This window comes from Propithecus coquereli, unplaced genomic scaffold (assembly GCF_000956105.1).
Source record: "Propithecus coquereli isolate 6110/MARCELLA unplaced genomic scaffold, Pcoq_1.0 Scaffold47, whole genome shotgun sequence".
NCBI lineage: Eukaryota > Metazoa > Chordata > Mammalia > Primates > Indriidae > Propithecus > Propithecus coquereli.
Window position 1 is genome coordinate 7,801,007 of NW_012150507.1, and position 11,282 is coordinate 7,812,288.

The following is an 11,282-nucleotide window of genomic DNA, read 5'->3' on the forward strand; positions in this document are numbered from 1 at the left end:
GAAGATTCAAAGCTGGATAAATACTGTTCCTGTCTCTGTCCTCTGGGTGCTTATTGGTGGTGTGAAGGTGGGCAGTGTGGACACATGTTTGTGATGTGTTTATGATGTTATATGCATGTAAACAATAAAGTAGGTTTATGATGTGTTTATGATGCTATTAATATATGCATGTGAAAACAACAAATGCTGGCTTGGATGCAGAGAGACAGGAACATTCATCTACTGTTGGTGGGACTGCAAACTAGAATAACCTATATGGAAAGTAGAATAGAAATTCCTTAAAGAACTAAAAAGTAGAACTACCATTTGATCCAGTAATCCCACTACTGGTTATTTACCCAAAGGAAAAAAAGACATTCTGTAAAAAAGACACCTGCACTCGAATGTTTATAGCAGCACAATTCACAATTGCAAAGATGTGGAAACAACCCAAGTTCCCATCAACACATGAGTGGATTAATAAAATGTGGTATATGTATACCATGGAGTACTACTCAGCCATAAAAAATGGTGAGCTAATATCTCTTGTATTAACCTGGATGGAGCTGGAGACCATTCTTTTAAGTGAAGTATAACAAGAATGGAAAAACAAACACTGCATGTACTCACTATTAAATTGGAACTAATTGATTAATGCTTATGTGCTCTTATGGAAATAACATTCATCAGAAATCAAGAAGATGGGAGGGGGGAGGAGGGGATGGGTAAATTCACATCTAATGGGGACAATGCACATTATCTGGGTGATGGGCACACTTATAACTTTGACTCAAGTGTTACAAAAGCAATTTATGTAACCAAAACATTTTCACCCCTGTAATACTCTGAAATAAAAACAAAAACAAAAACAATACAGTAGGATCAGAAAGGAGGAGTTTGTCACTTTTTCATTGGAAAGTGGGGAGGGAAGACTAGAAAAGGCTCCATAGAAAAGATGACATTTGAACTGAGCCTTAAAAGTTGTATATTTTTTCACATTTTTTTTTATAGCTTTGGGTAGGGTCCAAAGCCAATATTCGAAAGAAGAATTAACTACCCCACCAACCCCAATAAATATTGATCATAATGGTGCCTGAGACATCTAAGAAAAGGTTTTATGTTCAATACAACTTGTGTGTGCTTTAAGACTTAAATAAGTGACTCCATCTACTCTGTGAACCCTTCTTTGATCACCTTGCGTTTGAAATATCCTGCTTGAATTATCATACAACCTTTTACTGTTTTTAGTCTGTGAACCACTCTTAGGTTATGCTGCTCTCCACTGTACATAATTTTCTCTACTACTGGATTATAAATTCCCCAAGGCCCTTGAAACACTTCTCTAATACATCCTGGCATAAGATGTTGAATTAACAGTTGTGAAATGAGTGAGTAAATGTGATAAAGTCCTTGTCACCCATAGGATTATCCTTTGATTGTCTGGAAAAGGCAAGACTCATATCCAGGCCCTTCTGTATGACAGAACTATGAATTGTGTATCTAGGATATAGTACAACCTGTATCCTAGGACTACTTTATTTCACTATTGAAAAATAAGCACATCTATATGTTGGGGAAGAAGAGTGTAGGAATTGGCTTTTGGTCAAGTATGTTTTCAGAAAAATATTAACTATGATTGGGAAATAACAGTTTGTAGAGGATTGTGGTGCAGCCCCAGCCTTAGATTGTTACTCAGGATGCATGAATGAGGGAGAGTGAAAATCACCTGTAATGGATGAAATTCACTTGAGAAGGCTGTCCTATCTTAGGAAGAAGATGGCTGGGGCAAATGCCAGAGTCCTTTCCTGTCCTTGGAGTCTGTAACGTGCTCTAGGCTTTGAGTTCTTCAGAGCAGTGATTTCTCTAGTTGGTTGCACACTTGGATTCTTAGTCCTCATCCTAGACCTACTGAACCAGAATTTCTGAGTCCAGGGCCAGGGCATCTATATTTATATAAAGTTCTTCAAGTAATTTGTTGATGAGCCAGACTTGTGAACCACTGGCGAGAAACGTGCCAATTGTGTTACCTAAATATATGGCCTTAGTTCTAGAATATAAAGTTGTGAGATGGGCTATTTCCTCATTAAACTCATCCATCAGTCAGCCAATGTTGATAAATGGGTAAATATCCAAAGACCCTAGGTTTAAATTTCTGTTTGTGTTATGGGATTCATATTTTTACCTGATGTTGCAGGGTTCTATAGCTCACTCTCTTGGAAGTTCACCTTACCTGTCCCATAAATTTTCTGTGGGTGGGGAGATGTATTTTTTTCTGGTAATTCAGAATGTAGGTCAGAATGTTTGTGAGAACTACTCACTCGGTAAATGAAAAGCATTGCAGCATATAAATCCAAGATATTATTATTATTATTATTATTGCCATTATCTCTGCCTAGTAATTACCTGAGGACCAGTTCGTCCACTAAACCCCAAGTTTTTAATTGAGATTATGAGGAATCTGTAATCTTATCTGACAAGCTATCTTTCTTTTTTAAAATTTGCCTTTTAATGTTTACATGGTCAAATGTACCATGTACAAGATTGTAATATACAGATGAATAGATCACACATATAAGAAATGATCTTCTCTGGATCATTCTCCAGTTCTAAGGGAAAGATTGAGGGGAAATAACAGGAAATCCAAGTATGTAATTATGAATCAATTTTAATTTTGTGAAAGGAGACTCCAAATCTTATAAAATAAAGTACCTATGGAGGCTAATTTTGGTTAAATGCATTTTAAAAATTATATTGTCAGATAAAGGAAATAAAAAATAATCAAATTATTTGAGAAGTGTTATGTTAAGCAAAAAATACTTAAAGATTGCAGTTTAGAGATTTAAAATACAAGTATAGGTTTCCCAACTAAGAGGAAAAGAGAAGAGATTCCTCCCTCCTGAGACCCTGATAATGCCTTAATAAGCAATCCAAATAAATATTTTAAATTTTCAGAAGTTATCCTGAAAAATACAAATAATCATAGCATAGATGGAAAAAAATGTACTAATACTTAAAATTGGTTGGCAAATCACCATTGGATTCATTACAAAATTTTAGACATTATAGGAAGATACACTGATATTTTCTAAAATGTTGGTATCTTAGTGACTCTCTGCATAAAGAAGTATTGCTAGTGACTGGACATAATAAAGAAGAATTATTGTAAAATCTTTCTAGGAATGAAATTGAGATTACTATACTGGTACTAAAATTTATAGTTAACAAAGATGCTGCAGCTATGTTTTCCTACAGTGAAATCCTCGTATAAGAGAAATATCCAAAGTCGTGGTCTACAGAAATTATTCAAGGCGTGTTATTATGCTAAGAAATAGAAATAAAACTAACTTTGTCAAACTGTAGCATAATTACATTAATTTGATATTATAATATCTCTTAAAAATTAGGCATTATTTGTAGTTTTGCTGTTTTACAAGTATAATGAGGTTCAATAAGTAAGATATTAAAATATGTGTTTGACCAGCAAACCTCCACTCTAGAGCTGAAAATTTAGTTGATTTATAAACAACATAAATGGAATGGTGGATTTTTCATTATGCTTATTTAATAAGGGAAAGAATTAAAATATGCAGCCACTGAAATGGTGACTGTTGGCAAGCAAAGAAATTCACATCAACTGTTCAGATGACCAAAAAGAGCAGTATATTTTATGATGTAATATTTTATTTCTCTGGTGCTTATGTATACATGAATATTATTGACCTATATAATTCAGTGTCTTCATACAAAGAAGTAAACAAAACACAAATACTTAAATAAGACACGGTCACTAAAGGAATACACATTTTGTTACAGGTTTGTACAGCCTATTATTGTTAAACATCTTGGTAAGAACTAGGTTGTAAAGCCTGGAAATTCTAGTTATCCATTCTGATATGACATTTCTCATGATTTTACTCCTTGCCACTTATTTTAATTTAAGCAGGACTACTTTTCTTTGAACTGTATAGGTGAAAAGAATAGAATATGGTATTAGAATTCACCTTCAGTTGATAGAGATCAAGATGTGGTTAGTGGGGCAAGAGCCCAGGATACTTGGATGGACAGATGGGTTTGCTGGTTTAGGCACTAGTTAGAGTGAACTATTTACCTTGGTCCTGTTGAAAGCAGATAAAAGCAGTACCATCACTGTGACCCAGGAAAAGGGAAAATGTAAACCCATTAAGACGGAAGCCCATTTAAAAACACTTTCTGTGAACGATGGGAGGACCAGCCTCGTCGTATTCCTGCTTACTGATCCACATCTGCTGGAACGTGGACAGGCTGGCCAGGATGGAGCCCCCAATCCAAACGGAATACTTCCGCTCTGGCGGAGATATGATTTTGACTTTCATGGTGCTGGGTGCCAGCGTTATGATTTCCTTCTGCATGCGGTCAGCAATGCCTGGGTACATGGTGCTGCCTCCAGACAAGACGGTGTTGGCGTATAGATCCTTGCGAATGTCCACATCACACTTCATGATAGAGTTGAAGGTTGCTTCATGGATCCCACTGGACTCGATGCCCAGCAAGGAAGGCTGGAAAATAGCTTCAGGGCAGCGGAAGCGTTCATTCCCGATGGTGATCACCTGCCCATCGGGAAGCTCATAGCTTCTTTCAAGTGAGGAAGACGCAGCTGCACTGACCATCTCCTGCTCAAAGTCCAGGGCCACGTAGCACAGCTTCTCTTTGACGTCGCGCACAATCTCCCGCTCAGCTGTGGTGGTGAAGTTATAGCCTCGCTCTGTCAGGATCTTCATGAGGTAATCAGTCAAGTCTCTGCCTGCCAGATCCAGACGTAGAATGGCATGAGGCAGGGCATAGCCTTCGTAGATGGGCACAGTGTGAGTGACCCCGTCCCCAGAGTCCATCACGATGCCCGTGGTCCGTCCCGAGGCATAGAGGGACAGCACGGCCTGGATAGCCACATACATGGCAGGTGCGTTGAAGGCCTCAAACATGATCTGGGTCATCTTTTCCCGGTTGATCTTGGGGTTCAGGGGTGCCTCGGTGAGGAGGATGGGATGATCGTCTGGTGCCACGCGGAGCTCATTGTAGAAAGTGTGATACCAGATCTTCTCCATGTCGTCCCAATTGGTGACTACTCCATGCTCAATAGGATACTTCAGGGTCAGGATGCCTCTCTTGCTCTGAGCCTCATCCCCCACATAGCAGTCCTTCTGGCCCATGCCTACCATAACCCCCTGGTGTCGGGGACGCCCTATCATGGAGGGGAACACAGCCCGGGGGGCGTCGTCACCGCCAAAGCCTGCTTTGCACATCCCTGACCCATTATCCACTACCAAGGCAGACAGCTCATCATCAGTCATGGTGCCAGCTGGAACCTTCCAAATGGGTGAACAGAAGTCAAGTGTAGAGTATAGTGTGCAAGAGAGAGAAGGAACAGACCTAAAACACCCCAGAACTGCCTTCAGAGAGGGGAGCCTGCGCCAGCACCCCAGATATTTAAAGGAACACATTGGCCACACCCATTTCCTATCCCACCAGTTCCCAGCATTGCTGGGTGTGGTCACCTTTGAGGTATTAATCATGGTGATGATGATTATATCAATCATTAGACTTCCCTCCATAAAGACATCTCAGGTTACTGTAATTAGGCAACCCACACACGGCTGCCAGCCTACCTGGTGAGCTCTCCAGATAACTATGATGAGGCAGTGGGGGTGGGAAAGCAAGATGAAAGACAGGGAGGGCCAGGCAAGGGCAGCATGTCTGGAGGAAGCACTCCCTCCTCAGCTTGCCCTCAGGGCCCATTTGCTCCACACTAGCTTAGTGTTAGCTTTTCATTCTCCATACATTGTTCAGATGAGGGATCTAACTCTGCATACTTCACTTTTTCAAGATTTTCTTTCCCATTAGATTTCTAATCCCATATGATGTCATCATGATAGCAGCTGTTTTAATTAATGAAAATAATACATGGCTAAGGGTGGCCTGACAGCTGTAATTATAATGCATTTGTATCATGCATGCAAAATGTAGAGATATTTAATAGACTTCTAATCCATCAGAGATCAAGTGAAAGCAATAGAGTGATCAATAAAGGAAATCACTACAAATTTTGTTTCTGATGTAAATTTCTAATAACCAAATTTTATTAAGCACTTATTATGCCTAGATATTGTTCATAGAACTAGGTTTATTGGGTCCATGTTGGGACTTCATAGCGACCAAATACCAACTATCTTGCATGATTTATTAGTTAAAATGCAGATGATGAAATTTTATTTATTTATTTGCAGCAACTCTTGAGTTACACAACAATGACCAAAATTAAATGATAAGATAAATTTGAAAATTATATATTTGACCTGATCTTTAAAATATTTTGATCTTCAAGATGTATATACTGTATTATAACATCAAACCTCTCTGTAGTTATTCAAATCTACACAATGAGAACAGTATTAGCTTTCCTTCCATTTTAAGATAGATTACACTTTGATCACTTCATGGGAACAGTTTGTTTGGATTTTATATTTAGTATAGAAATATAGACAACCTAGTAGGATATGTACCATGATACAATGTAGGACATCAGTAATGTGTTACAGAAAACAGCATTTAAGAAAGCTTGTTCCTTCTACTCCCATATATATTAGGTAAATAGGATATAATCTCCCTTGTCAACTTTTCTAAAACAAAGGGATTTTTCATGTTCACATCAGAGTTCTCCCAAATCAGCTTTATTTGGGCTCTTCACTCATTCATTCGCTCATCCAATAAAGCTCACTTTGTAAGAATTAGCAGCAAACTCTACCTACTGGACAGAAATACACCCTCCAGTCAAAGCTGGCAGAACTAGCCCATGCCTTTGCCCAGAGAGACTCTTAGAGAGTCAGGGTAGCACCAAGCTGGGAGTGTCCAGATCTCTCCTCTACAGCTTGGTATAGAATTATTTTTTTCTGGGTCTGTCTAGTGCTGTAATGTGCCTTCAAAACCTTCCTGGTTAGAATCAGTCATGGTAGAATGTGCTATATCACAAGATCCCTGGTTCTGCTTTGGGTCCCACCAGGACTGTCCTTTCATCTTTTCTGTAACTGCAAAATTCCTCTTTCAACAGTGTTAAAGAATCGACCCTCAAACCTTTACACTGAAAAGTTCGGTGAACTTCCTTCTCATGTAGTACAACAAGCTTTTGATTAAAACAATATTTTATTGCTATAGGATGGTGCTTCTGGGAATTTAAAAAAAAATCCCCTAACAAACTACATGTACATCCTACGAAATGGAAAATAAAATGCATGCTATATTTAGCACAGGTCCCCGTTTATGAATGCTCCAGTCTGTTATGTAAAACAAAGCCAAGTCAGTGGCAATGCCAGCGAAGGAGCCCATACCTAAGCACAGGCTGAGATCCTAGACCTATTGGAGTGCTGTCCTCAGAACTGCCTTGAACTGAGGGCTGTTTGGTGCTGAGTCCACACAGCAGAACCGATGCCTTGGGAGTGTGGCTGATGTGTGATTTTGCTAGAAGACCGTCTAATGCCTCTATTTTAATTTTTGTGTCCCGAGAGAAATTTTCTTCAATTATATATTCTTAGGACAAGCTTATACTCTTTTAATTAACTCCCAATAATACAAGAGGGGCATATCATAATTCAACAGCCCTTAAAGAAACGTCATTTATTGGGTTGGTTAAATTTTTAGAAAGTGGTAAGAATTTGTGTGAGTGAAACATACTGGGCTCTGGAGGGTGGGGGTATGGGGTGCTGTTCCTGGGGGTAATAGGCTTTAAAAGTGACCAGAATTTACAAATGTTTAATTAGTTACCTAAACCTTTAGGGGCATTCATGGTTAACTTCTGGAAGCCCAGAATATTATTATTATTTTTTTAGATTTTGCCTCGTTTGACTACCATACAGATATACAAACTACAGTGACGCATAGGTGTGGGCATTACATTCGAGAACAACCAGCCAAGGTGACTGAAAGTGAGGTGACTGTGCCTCCTTATCCTGCCTTTGTGGAACAACCTTAGTCTTTTCATTCAATCCACAAACATTTATTTATTTTTAAAAGGCAAATGTAAGCATGCTTTGTTTAAGATGCATCCTAAACTGTTTTCTCTCAGCAAATGGAAGGGTTTGACAAAGAAGCATGTTTGCAAGCAAACATTGAGAATATGTTACTAGAACACGTCTCTTTCTCCCTTGGTTCATATTACACGAATTTACACATGCAGCCTTCAGAGGCAAATGTAATGTGCTTTCTCAAAGATGCATCGTAAGCTGTTTTCTTTCGGTGGATGGAAATGACAATCCACAAACATTTATTAAACATCTCCTATCTGCTGGGCACTGGTGTTATATCGATGAATAAAACACAGCCCCTATTTTTAAGGGTTTACTGTCTTGTAGGTGAAATTCACATGCCCCAAGGCTGAGAAGTAGCCACTCAGCCCTGGTACGGAAACAGCCGGCTTGTGTTCTGACAGGGCATTACCTGTGCCGCACCAGTTGTTAAAGATCTTGAATGTCACTCCCAAATGCACAGATGGCAGGTGTACAGTGTGGTAGGTGGATGGAGAGAAGGAGCCCAGGGAGACGTGGAGGTGGAGCCTCTGAGCCTGAGGTAAGGGAAAGGGAAAGGAGAGGCCGAGGAAAACGGCCCTTGGGCAAGTCTCAGAGGATGGGCAGGAGGCTGCCAGCGGCCAGTGGAGGCAATGCCACAGGCATGAGCCCCGCCAAATTGGATGGAATCAGAGAATCAGGTATGCAGGTAGAACTCGGTCTCTACACAGTCAGCAAGGGTTTAGAGGCTTAACAGGCTTGGGGAAGGGATAGGATAGGCTAGGCTAGGATAGCATGTTGCTTTTCATCTGGGGTGCACAAGCTCTGACTAGAGGCCCTTGCTCGTGGTCCATGGAGGCCATGTTTCAGTGCTCACCTCCTGTCTGGACTGCATCTCTTTAAACTGCTAAGACCGAGAATTTTAATGAGGTCCCTTTCAGCTACCACCTGGGGATCCCATTTAGAACACTGAGTTCAGCTCCCTTCTGCTTTGTCCTCACTTGCTTCATCCCTTTGCACCACACCCTCTCTCCTTCTGTCCTTGGTCAGTGCTGCACACACGTCCCTTTCTAATGTGGTGATTGCTCTGGAAGCTCCTTCAACTGTACTCACTCTACTCTTAGTGCAGATTTGTGAGGTGTTTAACAGATGCACGGACAGGTAAGTAGTGTGATTTTTGCATTACACACTCATCTAGTCATTGATAGATATAGCAGACCACTTTTTAAAAGTTAAAAAGCCTCATTTATTTTGTGGTTAAATACTATCCAATGTTTATATTTCACATTGATAAAATGGTTTAATCATGATATTTTATGAACTGTAAATAATCACTCTGGAATAGTCTCTAACATATGGCTTTAATAGTTCTTACTAATGATAAATTCACCAGTAATAATTACTGATAAATTTTATAGCGATTTTCCATTTGTTTTAACATATAGAACTTTGTAAAAAAAAAAAAGTAGCATAAAGATTTTAAAAGTACAGCAAACCCTCTCCCAAATAAAACCTGACTCACCAATTTCCTGTGGCAGGCACGGGCAGGAGGGAGGGGAAAGCGGCTTTGGTGATGTACGTCTTGACCAGTTCAGGGTGCACTTGGAAGGAAAATCTGAGCACCAGAATCTTTTTAGTGGTTCAGCTGACCCCAGCTCCCAGCCCCCACCCTGCACACACCCACTTTCTGTGGACAAGACCAGCTTTCACTCCACAGGGAAAGAAGGCTCCCCGCTGATGTTCGAAAGGGCCACAAATGGATTTCATGGGAGTTCTTGACGTGAATCAGTGTTTGGTTATTTCAATTGCCCTGGAAACAAAGTGGTAAGAGGAGGAATAGATTCCTGTGTGTAGTAGAAGGACCTTTGAAGATACCTTGATTCTAAGGACAGAGGAGAAAAAGCAAGGGAGGAAGATAGTACAATTGGAAATATCCATGTTTGTAGCTCAGCCGTAACTGATGGGAACCACATATCATCCAAGACAGACAAGCTCCAAGTTGTGTTCTGATCCTGAAAGGTGCAGAGAGAACAATAAAAACAGTGATTACTGATCACCTAGAGTGTATTGGTCTCTATGCCAAATGTTTCCCTTTCACACATGATGTCTTCAACCTTCACGACAATCTTATGAGGTACCTGGGATTATCATTTTCGGTTTACAAGGAATAAACTTAAAGAGTAAACAGACCAGGGCTATACAGAGTGATAGTGGCAACGTCATGGTTTAAACCAAAGCAGACCAAGTCCAGAGTTCAATCTCTGTCTGAGGATGGGCTAAAGGAGAGGACACAGAGCATCCAACAGGGCCCCGTGAGAAAGGCAGGCAACAAGGACCATCCCTGTGAAGTCTTTGTATTTCCTGTCAGGAAACAGCATCTTAAAGTGTCCAAATGCCATCTCAGAGTGGAAACCAAGATGAATATTGAAGTCAAAAGAAGAAAACCAAATAAAATTTGAGAGAACCGTAGCAAGTTCTTCCATGTCATTAATATTAATATCATGATATCTTACTCTCAAAATGGAGAAAAAGAAATGATGAGTTAATGCCTGGACTGAGAAAGAAAAGACATTTACAAGTCAAGAGGAAAATATCCTATTCTCTAACATAAGAAAATAATGTGAGAGTGATTTCAGGAGGGGATAATAGGATAGGTAAGGGATCAATCAAAAGCAAAAACTAGATCGAGACGACAAATGCATCCTTTGGATTGCAGCCATGGGGCAAGTGGAGCCCGCCGGGGTCAGTTTTTAGATCCCAAATGGTTTTGTCTTCAAACATCCAGATCGGACCATGATGTGCCAAGATGTGAACAGTAGAAAGTGGGGCAGGGGCTCTGGTTTAGAAAGAGGAGTGAGCCTGGGGTAATGCAGCAAATCTGATGGTCTCTAAGGCATGCCAAGAGTAGAAGCCAACCCAGATGGACAGGAACCACCTGATCACAGCGGTGAAGGTGGCAAACTTGAGAACAAGGGCATCAGGTCAAAATAAAGGCCCTAATGATCAGACCACCTGAAAGAGTATGAGCTGGAGTCACGGATAATTCACTTGGGAGCTAAGATAATTCGTGCAGTGTGAGTAACCCAGGGCTGAAAGGCTTTGAAGGGAAGATCTCACAGAGAGTTAGAGAGGAAGCAACTGTGAATGCAGCCATGACCTGCTACAGACTGAGGCCAGAGATCACAGGTTCTTAAAGGCTAATTTAAATCAATCCAGTTTGTCATAAGCCCACAAAAACCGAAAATCAAAAACTTCTTTGTATCTACTGAGATG

General features: G+C 40.3%; 1 protein-coding gene across 2 annotated transcripts; it reads right to left on the minus strand.

Annotated features, from left to right (window-relative positions):
* Positions 1–2,629: 2,629 nt before the first annotated feature.
* ACTBL2 (actin, beta-like 2) lies at positions 2,630–5,406 on the minus strand. Of its 2 annotated transcripts, XM_012655276.1 has the most exons (2): positions 5,178–5,306; positions 4,176–5,051 (listed from the first exon to the last, which is right to left on the minus strand). In XM_012655276.1, exons 1-2 carry the CDS (start codon positions 5,304–5,306, stop codon positions 4,176–4,178), a joined length of 1,005 nt encoding a protein of 334 aa, XP_012510730.1. The 2 variants fall into 2 exon arrangements, with proteins under 2 accessions (XP_012510729.1, XP_012510730.1); XM_012655275.1 differs by having other exon boundaries at positions 2,630–5,406.
* Between the last annotated feature and the right edge of the window lie 5,876 nt (positions 5,407–11,282).

Coding starts and splice junctions, on each gene's coding strand:
- ACTBL2 (XM_012655275.1), bottom strand. CDS start 5,306: ATGACTGATGATGAGCTGTCTGCCTTGGTAGTGGATAATGGGTCAGGG.